This window comes from Vipera ursinii (genome assembly GCF_947247035.1).
Source record: "Vipera ursinii genome assembly, chromosome: 9".
NCBI lineage: Eukaryota > Metazoa > Chordata > Lepidosauria > Squamata > Viperidae > Vipera > Vipera ursinii.
In genome coordinates, this window is record NC_139523.1 from 17980022 (window position 1) to 17999400 (window position 19379).

Consider the following 19379-nt stretch of genomic DNA (forward strand, 5'->3'; position numbering starts at 1 on the left):
CACTATTATTAACAATAGACAACACCAATGAAATAGCACGTTAGGCCGGGTGAAGCTCACGTGTGCTTTTCTTAGGTGATAAGGAAAGAATCGGGATCTCTCCCTGCTTGTTGTTTTTAGAACTATTGCTTTGGTGGGAGCCCCATACTGATCTCGTGGTAGCGATCATGGTTAGTTCTGAACGGCTAGGAACCATCTGTGAAACTCAGGAGAATATACTAGATTGAAAAACTTGAGCCACAAGCGACAGCAAACCACTTCTCTAAAGCTGCCGAAAGAACTGCACGGATGCAGCCACCAGGAGAGGAAGCTTGACTCAAGGGACTTTTATTTCCAGAAGCCCAAGGAGAACTTTTTTTAAAGAAGATGGGCTCAGACAGGGCTCTCCTGTAAATCAGCTTGAGCTGAGCTCATGAGTTAGAACAGGGGTAGGCAACCTCGGCTCTTTTATGACTCATGGACTTCAACTCCCAGAATTCCTGAGTCAGCTATGTCCATGAGTCATAAAAGAGCCGAGGTTGCCTACCCCTGAGTTAGAATCCCATGTGGTCGCTAGAACTTGGTTGAAGGACAATGGTTAGAAGGCTGCCTTCCCTCTCAAGAGAGGCAGTGGACTTCAAGCAGCAAGCCAAAACAGAAGGGGAAGGCCTTGGTGGGGCTTGCTTGGGTTGGGATGACCCCAGAGGCAACCAGCTCTGGAATTCACTGGAGCTGCGGCAAGCAATGGGGCCTTGTTGGGAGGACCAAGGCCAAGCGGAACGAAAGAGGGGGGTGCTCCAGATCCAGGAGAATGACGGATGCAGCTGCCTAGGAGAAGGGGAGAAAAGGAAAGAAGTGAGGCACGTCGGAGAAAGTTGACATTCAAATAAAAAAGGAAGAAGCTCAGGACCCCAAATGACCTGTGAAGAGATCCCCATTTCCAGCCAGACCAGTGGTGGGATTCAGCTGGTTTGCACCTGTTCGGTAGAACCGGTAGCTAAATGTTGTTGAGTTTGGAGAACTGGCTGAATGCACACTGCTTCCGGAAGTCTGTTCTAGGCCTGGGAGGACTGGACAAGGTCTCCCAGGCCTAGAACGGCCTGCTGTAAGTGCATGGATGCCATTTCCAGAAGTCCATTCTAGGCCTCAAAGGCCCAGTCCTGCATCTATGCAGAGAACTGGTTGTTCAGGTATTTGAATCCCACCACTGAGCCAGACAATAAATTTATCGTGGTTATGAATGCCATGTTGCTGTTGGAGTTATCCTCAAGTCACTTGTTTTCCAGATTTATTCAAAACATCAGACAGCTCAGCTGCCGGTCCTTTTGCTTGATACAGCTTAAATTCCTGGTCCTATACTGCTTTGATCTTGGCTCGCTGACAATTACCTGCTTCAAACAGGGAACAACGCACAGCTTAGTGCTTTAATCCATATTGAGCCTGCTTTTATTTATTTTATCAGTCTCCACTGGCTGGATCATAGATCGGAGCCTCCATTTCACATCCCAGCGAGACCTTCGTGGAACAAATTGAATGTCACTTTGGATAGGTTCGCGTTTGCGCATACACAGTTTGAAATTTGGCAGTTTGCAGCTGAAAAAGGTGACTCCAGATGGGGCCTTTGAGAGCCTGTTGTCCACTTTGTAGAACATGGCCCTGTTCTTCACCTCTCACATGGATCCTTTAGTACAATTCCTCATCCAGTTTTGAAATGAGAATTGTTGCTACAGTCAAGCAGTTGCAGTGAGATCCTGGTTTTTCATGGCACGATTGTGTGAACCGAGGTTTGGACCTTCAACTCCACTGGATGCTTAATTTCTGCTTGATTATTGCTGAGGTCATCAAATGGCACACTTACCTCAGAGGCTCAAAAGAAGATAACCCTGAAAATTAAAGACAAGCCAATCACTTCTACCCCAAAATAGGAAGTTTAGACAGGGGGAAAAAACCTGTCTTGCCTACCTCCAATGTCATGTTATCAAGAAAGCAAGGTGCCCCTCTTTTTTTTAAACAGATGAGTTATTTACATTATAACAAACAAAGCCCAAACAAAGCTAGCTTTCCTTTTAGATCAATGTAGTATGTAGACAAACAAATCCTGTTTTCAAGACCACTTGGGTCTCACAGAAGAAAAAGGGAACTAAATGTTGCATTTTGCACAGAGCCGCGAAGGCGGCAACGGATGGTAAAACCACAAGAGAGACAAAAATCAAACTGAGGTTAGATCACAAGGGTCATTTTTTTTTCATTTAATCTGCAAGCAACTCACCAGTTCCAATGTCTTCTATCTCATCCTTGTGGATAAACCTAGTGGGAATTTAAAAAAAAAAGTCTGAGTTTTTAAAAGGCCTTTTCCTGAAGCGATTTATTCTCTCTCCTTCAGCAAACACACCTTAAGCTAGGATAATCTGTTTCCTCCAGTGTCTGAGGCATTATACACCCAAACAGCTTTAAAGACCATCTTGGTTCAGAATGACAGATGCAGCAAATATAAATGGGCAACGTATATAAATAGGCAACCATTTCACCATCCTGTAGAAGATTCATTAATTGTCACTGCCCAGTTCTGTGCTGTCCCAAAGGAACCCCTAATTTGAAGTCTGCACGTTGCACAAATTAATCAGCCTTTTCAAGGACTTCTAAGAGATCAGAGATTTTCTTACATATTATCAAACTTAATGCCAGGATATGATGCTATAAAAGCAAGCTCAGTTTTCTTTCTTTGCATATGTGTGTGTGTGTGTGTGTGTGTGTGTGTACACGTGGCCACAGATTGGCTCTTACGCCGGACTGAGTGTGTGTGTGTGTACACGTGGCCACAGATTGGCTCTTACGCCGGATTGAGTGTGTGTGTGTGTACACGTGGCCACAGATTGGCTCTTACGCCGGATTGAGAGTGTGTGTGTGTACACATGGCCACAGATTGGCTCTTACGCCGGATTGAGTGTGTGTGTGTGTACACGTGGCCACCAGTGGCGTAGCATGGGTTGTCAGCACCCGGGGCAAGGCAAGTGACGTCACGGCACCGCTGAAAAGACGCGCCCCGCAGCAGCGTAGACTTTCCAAGAAGAGTCGCGCGCATGCGGGATGCTTCCGGGTCCCTCTCGAGGGCGGCTGGGCGGGGCTCCGACCTGCAAGAGCCACTGCATTCAAGCTTGCACGTGAACCCCGCTAAATAAAGCCACGCATGCGCACAAAGCTAGGCCGGCCGGCGGGTCCATCTTCGCTCGTCCAAGCCTGCCAGGGCGCCTGCGGGGCGCTTGCGGCTGGCCTGAGCCTGGGCAGAGAGTTGGGCGCTTCTATTTATTTTATTCAGTTTATGTGGCCGCCCATCTCACCTGCCGGACTCGTTTCGCTTTGCAAGAAAGAGCAGCTCGAGAGCGGAGCCAAGCCGACTCTGTGCAGCCCTTGGGGCTCCCTGAGCAGCTCAGTGTGAGCGCCCCCCCAGATGTTGCACCCGGTGCGGCCGGCCCCCCCTGCACCCCCCACGCTACGCCACTGGTGGCCACAGATTGGCTCTTACGCCGGATTGAGTGTGTGTGTGTGTACACGTGGCCACAGATTGGCTCTTACGCCAGATTGAGTGTATGTGTGTGTGTACACATGGCCACAGATTGGCTCTTACGCCGGATTGAGTGTGTGTGTGTGTACACGTGGCCACAGATTGGTTCTTACGCCGGATTGAGCTGCGCAGAGTTCCTTCCTCTTCATCCGGTTCTCCAGTCCTGGGGACAAAACAAAACTATCACCTCTTGAATTATCATCAGACCTGCCAGTGAAAAACTGTTTGCATGCAGAACAGGTTCAGAGGGCTACCTTGCATTGTATTCTGTACACCCCCAAATCCCTTCAAGCTCTGCAGCTCCCATCTTTACAATATTTTTCTTTTTTGTTTTCCTTTTGAGGAACTATTTTAGCTGATTGCAAAACCAGGGGTGTCCAAACTTGGCAACTTTAAGACTTGTGCAACGCCCAGAATTCCCCAGCCAGCATGAGGAATTCTAGGAGTTGAAGTCCACAAGTCTTGCCAAGCTTGGACAACCCCGGTTGCAAACGGTTGCGCTATCAAATTTGGCCCCTTGCAAACAATCCCCAGAAGAACCTTGTAACATTGGAAACTGGCACGCTGAGTTCTTTATTTTTCCTGTCTTGCGCTCTATTCTTTTATGCCATGCATTTTTCCCACAGTAAGGCTGAAAAAAATCTTGCCTTGATAAATCATCAGAATGCAACGTGCTGGGAATTGTTCTGGCTGAAAAGAGCGGCTGAGTATCAATGCAGGCGGATCTGGGATGATGTCACTATGCATGTATAAGTGGTTGCAGGACTGCACATGGATAGAAAGCTTTCTGTATAAAAGCTGTGCTACAGCGCCCCTTGCTGACATCCAAAAGGAATAACGATTCAGCATAGTAAAGGTAATGATAAACTATAAGGTAGAATGAATGAATGAATGAACCTTTATTGTCAAAGTACAACCATGTATACACTGAGATTGGCTGAGCCTGAATGCGCAAATGGGTGCAGCACACATCAGTAAAAACGCTGCAGTGGGAATTCTTGCCTTCCCTTCCTCCTAACACCATGTTGTTTGTGTGCTTCATTTCATACAAGAGAAACATCAACTGGAGAATTGTAAAAAATGGCCAACCCATTCTGGTACTCATGCCATGTACTGCCAGAAAAAGAAGTCCCATTAAATACATGTAGTCCTAATTTACCAATTGCCTCACTCAGGAACCATTTAAAGTTATGACAATGCTAAAAATAATTTTATGACTAAGGCTTGTGTTTACAACCTTCACTGTCCCTAAGTCACGCAATCACTATTACAGTCAGTACAGATTTTCCTGTGCTTGACCTATTATTTTTCTCCCTCCCCCCCCCCAACAGAGTGAAGAGATTGGAGAAGAAGGGATTACAAGAGAGTAAGCCAGGACACAATGGGGAATATAGCCTTGGTGGAGCAGAGGGCTAATGCCTCCTTAAGTAACACCAGCTGCCTGCAATTAGTGCAGGTTCGAGTCCCACCAGGCTCAAGGTTGACTCGGCCTTCCATCCTTCCGAGGTAGGTAAAATGAGGACCCAGATTGTTGGGGGCAATTAAGCTGACTTTCTAATAATGCTGCTTGGTGTGTGTGTGTGTGAAAGCCCTAATAAGCAGGCATATACATAGAATGAAGGCTACTGCTAAGCTTGTAAGCCGCCCTGAGTCTTCGGAGAAGGGCGGGATATAAATGGAATTAAATAAAATATCCAACTGTTTGCATAGAACACTTGGAGCTGCCGCATTGCTTACTGTGTACAAGCTTACTTCCTTGTAGCCCCTTCTTCTCCAATGAATGGAGATTCAAAGATTAATTGCTTTCTTGCTAATTATCCCAGTGCCAAGGTGAGGATTCCCAAGGGGGAAGGAGTGGTGAGGAGGCAAAGGAGAAGATGTGAAACTGATTACAGATAGTCCTCGACCACAACTGAGCCCAAAATTTCTGTTGCTAAGTGCGACATATGTTACGTGAGTTTTGTCCCCTTTTTACGATCTTTCTTGCCACATCTGTTAAGTGAATCGCCGTAGTTGTTAAGTTAGTAACATGGTTGTTAAGTGAATCCGGCTTCCCCATTGACTTTGCTCGTCAGAAAGTCGCAAAAGGGAATCACATGAACCCAGGACACTGCAACTGTCATAAATGTGAGTCGTCAAGCGTGCCCTCCAAATATCTGCAACTACAGCGCCAGCATTTCTGAAGGGTGCCAGATGCGAGAAGGCTGTTGTAGATTCAATAGTTTACATGACAACTGAAGTTAGCTAGGGAGTTGATTAATCAGTCCTTAGCCTTTAAACAATCTGTGGCATTCCTTCCTTCCCAATTTTCAGAACTCTTATTAGCTGCTAGCACCCCACAGCTTCCAAATCTCCATTTTGCATGTAAAACTTGAATATTTCTACAAGGGTCAAAATTAAAAGCTCATTTATTGAGTAATTATCGACATCATGCTTACAACTTAGCCTTCTAATGCCCCGTCTCTCCCTGCTTCCAATCCCCGCATCCCAGAAAGAAAGCAATTATCAGCAGATGTACTAATTCAGAGAATGAATCATTGTGCTGGCCAGATTCTTCCCCAGCAGGGAGATTTTTAAAAAATGGAAATAAAAGAGAACAAAGAAGGAGCAGGGCACTTCAACGGTCTCCAAATAATTAAGATATTCGAACCACATTGCAAAACATGCAAAACTACGTCACGCTATTTGTCCCCCCTTTTTTCATACTGTCCCTCTGTCTATTGAAAACAACTCAGATAACCACCGTTCCACATTCCCCCCACTCCCCAAATTAACCTTAGGTAAAGGTAAAGGTTCCCCCGCACATGCGTGCTAGTCATTTCCGACTCTAGGGGCCGGTGCTCATCTCCGTTTCAAAGCTGAAGAGCCAGCGCTTGTCCGAGGACGTCCCCGTGGTCATGTAGCCGGCATGACTAGACGCCAAAGGCGCACGGAACGCTGTTAACATCCCACCGGAGTGGTCCCTATTTTTCTACTTGCATTTTTACGTGCTTTCGAACTGCTAGGTTGGCAGAAGCTGGGACGAGTAACAGGCACTCACTCTGTTACGCAGCACTCGGGATTCGACCCGCCAAACTGCCGACCTTCTGATCGACAAGCTCAGCGTCCTAACCCACTGAGCCACCGCGTCCCCTAAATTAACCTTAGGAGAGGCTTATTACCTTTGCTGCTGGTTAAACTTGCAGCGACACTGCCGGCCTAGGAGAGGAAGAAAGGAAGAAGAGTTGAGCCAGGACCTCAAAAGAAACTGAACACGGATGAGGATTTTTTTGGGGGGTGGGGTGAGAAGGACTGTTTAACAGAATAGCATGGGGAGAGGCACTCGGTCTCTAAAAGGTTCGCCATCACTGCCATAACGTAATGCAGTGTTTCTCAACCTTGGCAACTTTCAAATGTGTGGACTTCCATTTCCCAGAATTCCCAAGCCGGTATGAATTCTGGGAGTTGAAGTCCACATATTTGAAAATTGCCAAGGTTGAAAAACACTGACGTAATGTAGGAATCATTCTCTCCCAAATCCAACATCAGCATCCATTGCAGCACATAGAGAAAAAAAAGCATAACATAAAGTCTCAGATCTGGAATTGCACGGAAGGGATCATCATCTTCATAGTCTGATACATAGCAGAATAACAAATTTGGAAGGGACCTCGGAGGTCTTCTAGTCCAACCCTCTGCTCAAGCAGGAGATCCTATGCTATTCTGGACAATTGTATTTGAAAGGCGTTAAGTCTTGAATCCCACAGTGCAGTAGTTGGGTTCAGACACCAGAGAGAAGTCAGACTCAACCAAACCAGATCAGTGCTTTTCCATGATGCATGAACACACTCGGTATAGCTCAAGGGTGTTCTGACCCCAACCTACTAAGCCACAGGTCTGCAACCCACGGCTCCGGAGCCGCATGCGGCTCCCAGTCCTCTGCCATGTGCAGTCCAAAAAAAAAAGTGGGACTAAAAAAGTTCAACCAATCAATTCAAATATGCAGGGTAGGTGCATTTCTCGCCTTGGCTCCACTCTTCAGTCAAACTCTGTTCTGCGCATGCACGCATGTACGCACATGTGCACACATTTTTTGTGGCTCCCATTTTTTCCTTTTGTGAGGGAACCGGTTCCGAGTGGCTCTTTCACTGTTTCAGGTTGCTGACCCCTGCACTAAGCCCTCTTCCTGGGCAACCATGGGTTGGTAGTTACTCACTAAGGATAATGAGGATGCCCAGCAGAAACAGGACAACTGCAAACACCAAGCCTCCAACTCTCAGCGAATAGTAATCTGGTGTGGGGGAAAAAAATGGTTTTGTCAGGCAAGGAATAGAAAGTAGTTTGGAAATAAAACAAGAAACCCTATTTCTATAGGCCTTAAACCACTGAAGAGATAAGAGTGCTCTCCACCCGTCCCTGGACCAGCAGAAAATTATTTTATCTCCATCACTGATTCCTTCTCCTGCCTGCTTTGTTGCCCAACCCTTAAGCCTTAGAGTTAGGCTTAGTTCTCCACAAATTCAGAGAGCAAACTGGATATCACCAATGGATTAGTTCAGGGGTCTTCAAACTTGACAACTTTAAGACTTGTGGACTTCAACTCCCAGAATTCCTCAGCCAGGCATGCTGGCTGAGTAATTCTGGGAGTCGAAGTCCACAAGTCTTAAAGTTGCCAAGTTTGAAGGCCCCTGGATTAGTAGTTTATCAATTGCTTTTGAGGCAGCTCTATCTACATTTCTGGTAAAATACATGGGGAAATCCCATTTGGGAGGGGGGGGGAAATCCACTTAGGCTTAGGTCTCCATCTATTTGGAGGGCAAAATGGGTACCATCGATGGATTTGTAGCACATCGGTGTGCTTAAGAGGGTTCTGACTTTTCAAGGCCACAATCAGACCTTTATGCTTCTTAATGTTCTCTTTGGTTAGTGTCTAATAGTCAAGGATGCCATAAGCCACCTTTCTCATGGATGGGGACAAGAGGAAGATAGCACCATGGAGACAAAGTCGAGCACATGTGTTACCATGGTTTTATTATGTTGTGACTGTCTACAAATGGAGAGACAGCATGGTGTAAAGGTCAAGGTGCTGGCCTAGAAACCGTGAGTTCTAGTCCTGCCTTAGGCATGAAAGCTGAGTGACTTTGGGCCAGTCACCAGGAGATTGAACGATCTAGTCCTTTCTTCAGCATGAAAGCTGGTTGGGTGACTTTGGCCAATTCTAGTCCCGCTTTAGGCATGAAAGGCAGCTCGGGGCAGTCCCTCTCCCTCAGCCCAACTCACTTCACAGGGTTGTTGTCGTGTGAAAAATAGGAGGAGGAAGGAGTATGAGGTATGTTCTCTGCCTTGAGTTATTTATACAATAACAAAGGCGGGATAAATAAAAAATAAAAATGGATTCCAGAGGTGTTCTATTTCAGTTCCAAATCAGCAAATTATTGTGGATGTCTTTCCCCACTTATTTTCCTCTGCATTGTTGCCCTATTAGCTTCCCAAAGCAAGAAGGGAGGGGCAAAAGAATTCAAAGGCATTTCCTTACATTTTAAGATTAAGAGAAGCTTTATTGTCATTTCTTTACTGTGAGCACACACTGGCCCACATTAAAAATGAAATTCTGTTGCCTGCTCTCAAAAGAAAGTATATATATATCTACCCATTCACAGACATAAAAGGTGACTGAATTTGGATGTTCTGCTTATGATACCACGAAGCCCCCTCCTCCCAGAAGACAACAAGGAAAACAGGTTGCGAAGAGGATGAGTAGTGTCCCAGATAATCTTACGGACCTTGCTCAAGAATCGCTTATATGCCATGTCCGGGATAGAAAGAAATGAACTACCGATAATCTTTTCTGCTGTCCTCACCACTCTCTGCACCGCCTTCCTGTCTGAAGCAGGGATGCTTCCCAACTAGACAGTAATGCAATGTGACAGGATGCTCTCGATCGTCCCTCTGTAGAAAGTGGTAAGGACAAGGGAAGGAAGATGTACTTTTCTCAGGAGACACAGAAAACGGTGTCTTGCATCCAAAGATCTAACACTGGCTTTTAAGCAGAAGTCAGGAGGGAGTTTTCCAAAGAAAGACCGGAAAAAAGAGTTAACGATCCTTCTAAAGCATCACTGTGGTCCTCAGAATATCTGCCTGTTTCCAAATCAATAAAAATAGGGGAATCCTTCAGAGCTTTTCCTTTTTTCCCTGTGTTTTATTCCTACGGAAGTAACTCTGCCAGTTGCAGCAATTTGCATTGACTCCCAAGGCCCCAGACAAGCTTTCAGTAACGATTAACTTACCATAATTGAAGGGGTCGGGAGGCTGGTCCTTGGGGGACTCTGAAAGGTGAACAAAGAGCAGGAGATGAATTATTTTAAAAAAACAACAACCCAGAGACAGCCTTAACTATGCTCCCCAACCAGTTAAGGCGAGGCAGCTGTCATCAAGATTGGAAAAATAGATAACTAGTAGAAAAATGACAATAAATCTATTTTTCCAATCTTGATTAGAAAAAAAGCGTAAGCAGGTTATTAGTTTTAGCTCCTTTGAAACCCAGTAGCACATATGTTCAATCACTAACGCAGGGGCAGGCAACCTTGGCTCTTTTATGACTTGTGGACTTCAATTCCCAGAATTCTGGGAGTTGAAGTCCACAAGTCATAAAAGAGCCAAGGTTGCCTACCCCCCTGCACTAAGGCTTCCACCATGGACAACTACAATAAGAACTGAAGCTGTTCTATACAAATCCACCCAATTATTATATTCTTCATCTTCTCCTACTCCCTGTCTGGCAGAGTTGGTGTTGCGTGCCTCACCTCTTAAATCAATGTTACCCAGTGGTGGGATTCAGCTGGTTTGCACCACTTCGGCAGAACCGGTAGCTAATTTTTTTTGTTGCTCAAGCCCAGAATGGACTTCTGGAAGCAGCATCCACACAGAGAACCGGTTGTTCACCTATTTGAATCCCACCACTGAGTGTTTCCCAACCAGAGCAACTTTAAGTTATGTGGACTTCAACTCCCAGAATTCCCCAGATGGCCTTTCAACTGACAGCCATTTGTTTAGTAACTGTTCAAAGTGAACACAGTACTGAAAAAAGGAACCCGTGACCAGTTTTCACACTTGCAACCGTCGCAGCCTCCCCATGGTCACATGATCAAAATTCGGCTGCTTGGCCCCTGGCATGTATTTGTGACGGCTGCACTGTCCCGGGGGTCATGTGATCACCATTTATAACCTTCCCAGCTGGCTTCAGACAAGCAAAGTCAATGGGCGAAGACGGATTCGCTTAGCAATGAAAGGCATCACTTTGCAACTGTAGCGATTCACTTAACAACCGTGAGAAGAAGGGTCGCAAAATGGGGAAAAACCCACTTAACAACCATCTTGCTTAGCAATGGCGATTTTGGGCACAAGTGTGGTTATAAATCAAGGACTACCTGTATTCATTTCCTATTTATTTTCAAAAGCTGATCTTGCATAATAAATAATAATAATAATAATAATAACAACAACAACAACAATAATAATAACAATAATAACAATAACAATAATAACAATAATAATAATGTTGGAAGGGACCTTGGAGGTCATCTAGTCCAACCCCCTACTCAGGCAAGACACCCTATACCATTTCAGACAAATGGCTGTCCAGTCTCTTCTTAAAAACTTCTGGAACATTCACAGCTTCTGGAGGCAGGTTGTCCCACCGGTTAATTGTTCTGTCAGGAAGTTTCTCCTTAGTTCTAGGTTGCTTCTCTCTTTGATTAGTTTCCATCCGTTGCTTCTTGTCCTGCCTTCGGGCGTTTTGAAAAATAGCTTGACTCCCTTTCAGATCCTTTCGTTTCTGTATGTACTTTTTCTCCCTGAACACTCTGTGGGCTGATATATTTTATTATTTGACAACTAATCACTGTTCTTAAGACATTTTTCTTTTCGCTGAATAACAGGCACTGCGTCCATGTAAATTGCCTTTTCATGTGTTCTACTGACTTATTCATCAGAAACTAATGTCTCGCTGTTGAAGAGTAGAGAAGGGTGGTGGGCACATGGAATTCTCCCCCTCTGTTCTAGCTAAGGGGAGTCAAAAGCAGTACTGAAGTCAGATGCTGTAAATAAATAAATATTTTAAACGAGATCTCATGCTTGCTTTATTGAAATGTAGCTCTGTTCAACCCCTCTTACAATAGCTAGGATACAACTAATTCTGGATAACCCAGTTTTAACTCACAGCATCATTTTAATGTACACGTTTGGCTCAGTGACTGGATTTAACTCATTGATCTAAATCATAATTGAGTGATTGGATTAGCACTGGATTTTCCAACTTTGTCAGCTTCTAAACTGAAGATGTTACCTAATTGGGTAGTGAAATGTCTGCTAACAAACAACCCAGCTCAGCCAGCACCGAGGACTCCACAATTCAACTTTGAACTACAGATATTCTTTTCCACTAATTCTAGATATGTGCTTTTCAGTTCCCAGAATTCTTAGCCACAATCATGTTAGCAGGGGATCCTGGGAATTGACGTTTACACATCTAAAAGTTGACAAAGCTGAATACATTGGCTTGGATATACCATGCGCTACAGGTCTGGAATGCATCGTAATTATAACCTAAACAAACCACGGCTTTGCATGATGTGTAATCCTAGCCATTCAGTCTGTGTATTTTGTACAATTTATTATTAATTGTATGGGGATAAAAACTGAACTTTCAAAATTATAACCATCATTTCTCAGTGGGGAGTCAGAAACTCACTCTTATTGCCACCAACTCATTCGCCATCATAAATATTATACAGGTAATAAAATACCAACCCCAAAGGTGGGCAAGATTTTTCAGGATATAAAGTTAAACTGACTGATGGAAAAAAAATCCTGTCTGCCCTTAAAGATCAGATCAATATTCTACAAGCTTGCACTTGGTAAGAGTTTTTGAATTGTAATTCTCAAAAGCCCAGCCAGAGAGGTTATCTATGAATAAGGGGTTGCAGGGTCCATGAGTGGCTGGGGGATCACTATGCTTTGCAACACAAACCACGTGACTTCCATATCTGCATCCAATGTCTGGACTCAAGTACACAAGGTCAGGGTTTGTCTCACGGTGTCACAAGGCACAATTTGGTTATGTGTCACCAGGAGTTGTGCTGGGGGAGGAGTGGACACCCAACAGTTCAAAAGCACAGGAGGGCAGGCAATGGGTATTACCTAGAACCGTGGTGGCACGCAGAGCCCTCTCTGTGGGCACGTGCGCCGTCGTCCCAGTCCTAGGCCTTCAGCTGGGTTTCATAAAACCTTTTCACTTTAGGCCTCTGCTGCCGTGTGCAAAAAAAAAGGTTCAATCAATCAATAAATTTCAACTTTTCGTGGGGAAAAAAAAAGATCTTGCAAAGTTGGAATTTGATTGATTGAACTTTTTAGTCCCACCCAGTCTGCCGTTACCACCGCAGCCACGCCCACCCAGTGGGCCACACCCACCCAATGGGCCACTCCCACCCAATGGGCCACTCCCACCCAATGGGCCACTCCCACCCAATGGGCCACTCCCACCCAGTGGGCCACACCCACCCAATGGGCCACTCCCACCCAGCACCCGGCAATACATAAGTGAGTTTTGGGTTGCAGTTTTGACACTCGGTCTTTAAAGGGTTCGCCATCGCTGACCTAGAACTTTCCGAATATGATATGCATTATATAAAGCGGAGATCCCAAAGATGCTTTTTCACGAGGCAACCGGACTTTCTTCTTTTTCGTTGAAGATGTTTCGCTTCTCATCCAAGAAGCTTCTTCTGCTCTGACTGGATGGTGGGGAGTCAGAGAGGAAGAAGCTCCTTGGATGAGAAGCAAAACGTCTTCAACGAAAAACAAGAAAGTCCGGTTGCCTCGTGAAAAAGCATCTTTGGGATAACCATGACCCGGATGACTGAGAATCTCCATAAACATTTATTTTTTATTTATTTTATTTTAATTCCATTTATATCCCGCCCTTCTCCGAAGACTCAGGGCGGCTTACAAGCTTAGCAGTAGCCTTCATTCTATGTCTATGCCTGCTTATTAGGGCTTTTGGAGCCCCCCAAGCGGCATTATTACAAAGTCAGCTTAATTGCCCCCAACAATCTGGGTCCTCATTTTACCTACCTCTGAAGGATGGAAGGCTGAGTCAACCTTGAGCCTGGTGGGACTCGAACCTGCACTAATTGCAGGCAGCTGGTGTTACTTAAGGAGGCATTAGCCCACTGCTCCACCAAGGCTCCATTTAAAATGGAGACTTGCTAAGAAGCTTCGGTAAAGGACGACCTTCATATCTTAACCTCCCGAAAGTATGAAGTTGCAGAAGGTGGATTTAGAAAAGCTCAGCCAATCCAGAATTCGGATTATGGCATCTTTATGCTTCAGTTTTTGTGCTAGGCAAGATGCAGTGGGATATATTTGTTTGTGCGTATATGTGTGTTTCCAAAGGGTAGCGTTCTTTCTGTCGTAAGTCCTTGAAGTCCAGACTTGACCTTACCTGCGGCTGAGCTTGCTATGAAGACTCCACAAAGAGGAAGAAGGATCCACATGTCTACAAGTTGAGGGGAGATAAAATACAAAAAGGACAGTCAGGTTCCTGGATGGGGTCGAGTTGGAGCATGCAACCCAACAGTGAAACAATCCATATTCTGTGCTTTTTGTTGCTTTCTAGGAAATCTGGGTTCCCACTCTGGAGATAGCAAATTGTTCAGCCCTTATGGCTAGATGGGAGACTTGTGGCCTTCCAGGGGTTGCTGAACTACAGGGGTCTTCAAACTTGGCCCTTTTATGACTCGTGGACCTCAACTCCCAGAATTCCTCAGCCAGCATGGCTGAGGAATTCTGGGAGTTGAAGTCCACGAGTCATAAAAGGGCCAAGTTTGAAGACCCCTGCCTTAACCACTAGACCATACTGCCTCTATGCATGCAAACTCAGGCAAACTGGCTCTTTTCTGGCACATTCCCAACAAGTGCAATCAATAAGGTTGTCCTTGACTTATAACCAGTCAACTTAACAACCCCCCAAAAGCTATCTATGACCCATTTTTTATGTTATGACAAGCACAAACATACACACACACCACTCGTATGATCACATGTTGGGCATTTGGCAACCGGTTTAACTTTACAGCCATTTGCAGCATCCCACTGTCACAAGATAATCATTTAAACTGGGGTTTTTTTGTCTGCTTCTGGTGTTTACTTTCAGTTTCCAGCAAAAAAAAAAAAACACCCATTGGGGAAAATTTAATGAATAAAAAATGTTGGATAATCCGGTCAGGTCACATAATGCCTCGATTTATGACTGCAATGACGATTGTAATTCCAGATTGTAATTACAGTTACAAATCTAGAATTACTACAGGATTATGATTTTTTTTGTCTTGATAAGTTTCTGGGCCTTTAGCATCGCTTCTCAGCTGAAGCAATCACCCCAAACCCAACAGGTAACTCTCCCCATATCACTGCACTATTAGTACCAGAAAACACATCATGGGGTGCTGGGATCCCTTAGATCTCCTGCTCAACCCAGGAGCTTTGCCAAGTCCCAAGCCCGAACTGCAGCTGTCAACAGCAACAATCCAAACATCAAAATAAACCAGTGAAAGTCAAATTAGAAGGGGGAGCTTTCGGGATATTTTTTTTTTAAAACTGGGAGTCTGCAAAGGAGCAAAATTCCAAAATAAAGCTATAGTTATCTGAAGACAGTGTATTTTTGAAGAAGAAAAAAAATGGGCAGGATCTGGCAGAAGGTGGAGGGCGAGACAGCCACTGGAACAGCTGAAGGCATTCTGCATGGAGAAGGGAGGGGGGGGGGAAGAGATTAGAACAGCCAGGTGGAAAGGAAACAGAGGGGAGGAGAGCAAAGCAAGCTTGGAACAGCTGGTGCTGGGCCAGCTAAGTTCACATTCTGAAATGACCCAGCTGGCCCTGGAGAGGGGGAGGACAAAGGCCAATTACTGTGGCAGTGAAATGTTTGCAGTGCTGAAAACTTTCTGCAATGTTTGCAGATGATAACCTGTCTCCACGGTGCTCAGGGATGTGGCAACCAGCTTCCTTTCTGCCAGCTGTTGCCCACCAGGCAATTTCCAGATGGCAAATGCCTACAGACCATGCTTAGTCGGGACGGAGGGGGAGGGGGAGGGTGGAATCAGCATTGTTGAAATAAAAAGAAGCGCAACTTCACAAGCTGAGCTGGGAAGTACTCCAGGCATCGTAGAATAGTCTGGGGTGCTTTGATGGAAAAACAAGAGAGATTTATTATAAAAAAAACCAAAACAAAGTTGCAACATATTCCCTGAGTTAACCACAACCACAATAAAATAGTCTATCCCTGCCAGCCAGGGACAACTGGAGTTGCAATGCCGCGTTTGCAGAGGGAGGCTATTCCGCCAAATGACAACCCCACCAACAGAAAGATTGTATTTTGGGCTCTGAACTAAAGCTTCTCCTTACGAAACTGAGTTCCCAGCAAAGAAAAAAAAAGAAAGAGAAACATTTTAAAAGGAAAGAACCAACTCTGTTTCTCAGGCTTTTTTTTAAATGTTACATTTACAAGCAAACATATTTTTAAATTCATCCAAAACTATAAAGCAACTGAATAAATCTTTCCCACAGAGCATGTGACTCCTGCCCTGGAGACCCACACTTTTTGACCTTCAGTTAGAGCTCAAACTGGGAAAAATGTACACTGAAACCTCCGCGTTTCCCACTCGTTATAGGTAGTCCTCGACTTACGACCTCAACCGAGTCCCAAATTTCTGCTGCTAAGTGAGTTTTGCCCCATTTTACGACTGCAGGGTCCCAGTCAAAGGCACAGGATCAAAACATAGTAATTATTAAAAAGTGTGATGGTAAATCTATTTTGTTGGAAGATATATCTATCTACTATTCTCCAAAGCACCTGAAGGCAGGACAAGAAGCAACGGATGGAAACTAATCAAGGAGAGAAGCAGCCTAGAACTAAGGAGAAACTTCCTGATAGTTAGAACGATTAACCAGTGGAACAACCTGCCTCCAGAAGCGGTGAATGCTCCAACACTGGAGGTTTTTAAGAAGAGACTGGACAGCCGTTTCTCTGAAATGGTATAGGGCCGTGGTGGCGAACCTATGGCACGGGTGCCACAGGTGGCACGCAGAGCCCTCTCTGTGGGCACGCGTGCTGTCGCCCCAGTCCTAGGCCTTTAGATGGGTTTTATAAAAACTTTTCGCTTTAGGCCTCCACCGCCGTGTACAAAATCAATCAATTTCAACTTCTCGTGCGATAAAAAAAAGTTCTCGCAAAGTTGGAATTGATAGAACTTTTTAGTCCCACCCAGTCTGCCTTTATCACTGCAGCCACACCCACCCAATGAGCCACGCCCACCCAATGGGCCATGCCCACTCGGCACCCGATGATACATAAGTGGATTTTGGGTTGCAGTTTGGGCACTCGGTCTCTAAAAGGTTTGCCGTCACTGGTATAGGGTTTCCTGCCTGAGCAGGGGGTTGGACTAGATGACCTCCAAGGTCCCTTCCAACTTTATTGTTGTCGTTGTTGTTGTTGTTGTTCTTACTTCCTTCAAGAGAAAGATAGGGAGGTTGATGGGTCCAGGTATGGAAAGTCTCCCCTCCTTTTTTTCCTATCCAAATTCTGTATCACTCTGCAAGCCAGTTTTTTTTCAGTAAACATCCCTTTGGCTAACAGGCTTGGCTTCTATTGCTAATCAACAGGAAAGGAAATAGAAACACTCCCATCCTTTGGCTCACTTGTGGCCCCAAAGGTTTTTCACCACAAACAGAAAACAGGCTTAATATTTCCCTGTGCAAAAAGCAGTCGTCTTATATATTCGGAGCTCTGGGCCTCCTGCTCGGAGTTAGATACTATTTTCCTTCCAAAACTGGATAGAAAAAGAAAAGCGACATTCTACTTTCCCTTGGAATCCGGTTCGCCTCTCTTCTCGCATCGTGAGGTCAGAAATGGGAAGATTTTACCAGGACACAAATCCAGCATGACTTGCTAACTTCCAGCTGGAGCCAAAAAAAAAAATATATGCCTGAAGAGTTTAAGAATCATTTTAATCTTTATTCTAAACTGTTAAGGAAGCATCAAACATTTGTGTTTGCAAAATATTCTGTATGTTTTTAAAGTTTTTTTTTAAGGTGCTAAAAGGGAGAAATAATTAAGCTCATGGCTGGATGGTCATTCTATTAATTCTAACGGAGCGTTAATGTACATGAAATCAATTCAAAGGTCCATCCTGCTCTCACTCATTTCTGGAGTGGGTGAGTGGGTGAGACCACCCATCAGCTTCTCTTTCAAAGACTGGGATGATTGTTGCTCTGGAAAACTTGGGTTGGTGCTAATAAGCCACAATGTTCAAACTTGTATAACGTGCTCCACAACACGAAACCACATTAGTATGAAGAGGGCATCCAAGCACCAGCGCTATCTAGCCTAAATAGGTTAGAACAACATCAATTCAGAAACTCTTAATGATCTACTGTAAGCGTCTATATGGAGATCCTCAGTCACCCAGGTCATAGTTATCAGAGCTGAAGAAGCTTCTTGGATGAGAAGCAAAACGTCTTCAAAGAAAATCAAGAAAGTCCAGTTGCCTCATGAAAAAGCATCTTTGGGATCGACTGTAAGTTATTAGATCTATAAAATATCAGCAGGTGTCTAGTAGTCTCTTTTTCAGACTAGAGTTATTAGTGACAGTCAGCTTGATAAAGTCAGCTGTGACTCACCAAAGCCTATACTTTTTTAATAAAAATTAGTTAGTGCGAAAAGTTGCTACCAAACTCCTTCTGATTTTTGACTGCTATAGATTAACCAAGCTCCCTTATAATGTCTAGGAGATCTACAATATGAGCAACCGATCCGATTCTGCCCTTCTTGTTCCTTTCCCAGGCTGCCAACTCGGCTACAACAGCTGTGCAATCCGGCTATTTTTTGACACCCGCGCCTTGACTCACCTTCCCAGACTCACTGTCCCAACCGTGATGCCAGAGGTGCTATTATCTCATTTCCCCCAAGTTCAGCCCCCCCCCAAAAAAAAACATTTAGCTCCCCACTCTGCAGGGCTCTATATACCTACCCAGGACTCTCTTGGATACTTTGGAGGGAAAAAATCAACAGCTTGTAGGAACTCCAGGGAAACTCCAGGCACTGACTTGTGGCAGAGAGAGAGAGAGAGAGAGAGAGAGGGAGGGAGGGAGGGAGGGAGGGAGGGAGGGAGGGAGAGAGAGAGAGAGAGACAGAGAGAGAGAGAGAGAGAGAGAGAGAGAGAGAGAGATCAGAAGAGCTAAATTCGTCTGCCTTGGCTTTGGGACAGATGTGGGAGGGGGACAGAGCAAGGCCTGCTAAAAGAACATGTGAAGGACAAAACAAGCAAACTACACACAGGCAATAAGAGGAAGAAAGCAATGGGGGGGGGAAGGAATTGGGATGGGCTGATGTATGCAACCACCACCCACCTCAATAATGCAGCCTTGAAAATTAATCCCTCAGAGATATGACATGTTTTTAACTAGCTGGAGGGCATAATATCTAGAGGGGTCACTCTTGATAGAGTGGTATCTGAAAAGAAAGGAAAGTGAGGACTGGGGAGGAAGGAAGGAAGGAAAAGGAAGGAAGGAAGGAAGGAAGGAAGGAAGGAAGGAAGGAAGGAAGGAAGGAAGGAAGGAAGGAAGGAAGGAAGGAATTTTCCACCTTTTGCTTCAACGTGATCTAAGGAACTAGTTGCAATTTACCATTCATCTTGTATGGATCTTGCATTTATATAACACCCACAGGAGCCAAGGATTCTCTGCAATGCATCTTCCATAAAAATTGCCCCCTCTGAGGTGATGCCACCAAAGGGTATCAGTTGACCAC

The 19379-nt window shown here is 44.9% G+C and overlaps 1 protein-coding gene across 2 annotated transcripts; it reads right to left on the reverse strand.

The window, feature by feature from the left end:
* Nucleotides 1–421: 421 nt before the first annotated feature.
* Nucleotides 422–18684, reverse strand: FXYD1 (FXYD domain containing ion transport regulator 1). 2 transcript variants are annotated; one of them, XM_083369569.1, is made up of 9 exons: nt 18601–18684; nt 14019–14072; nt 9808–9846; nt 7737–7811; nt 6703–6739; nt 3655–3704; nt 2249–2286; nt 1834–1862; nt 422–803 (listed from the first exon to the last, which is right to left on the reverse strand). In XM_083369569.1, exons 2-7 carry the CDS (start codon nt 14068–14070, stop codon nt 2264–2266), a joined length of 276 nt encoding a protein of 91 aa, XP_083225695.1. In that variant the 5' UTR covers nt 14071–14072; nt 18601–18684; the 3' UTR covers nt 422–803; nt 1834–1862; nt 2249–2263. The 2 variants fall into 2 exon arrangements, with proteins under 2 accessions (XP_083225695.1, XP_083225694.1); XM_083369568.1 differs by lacking the exon at nt 1834–1862 and having other exon boundaries at nt 422–807.
* Between the last annotated feature and the right edge of the window lie 695 nt (nt 18685–19379).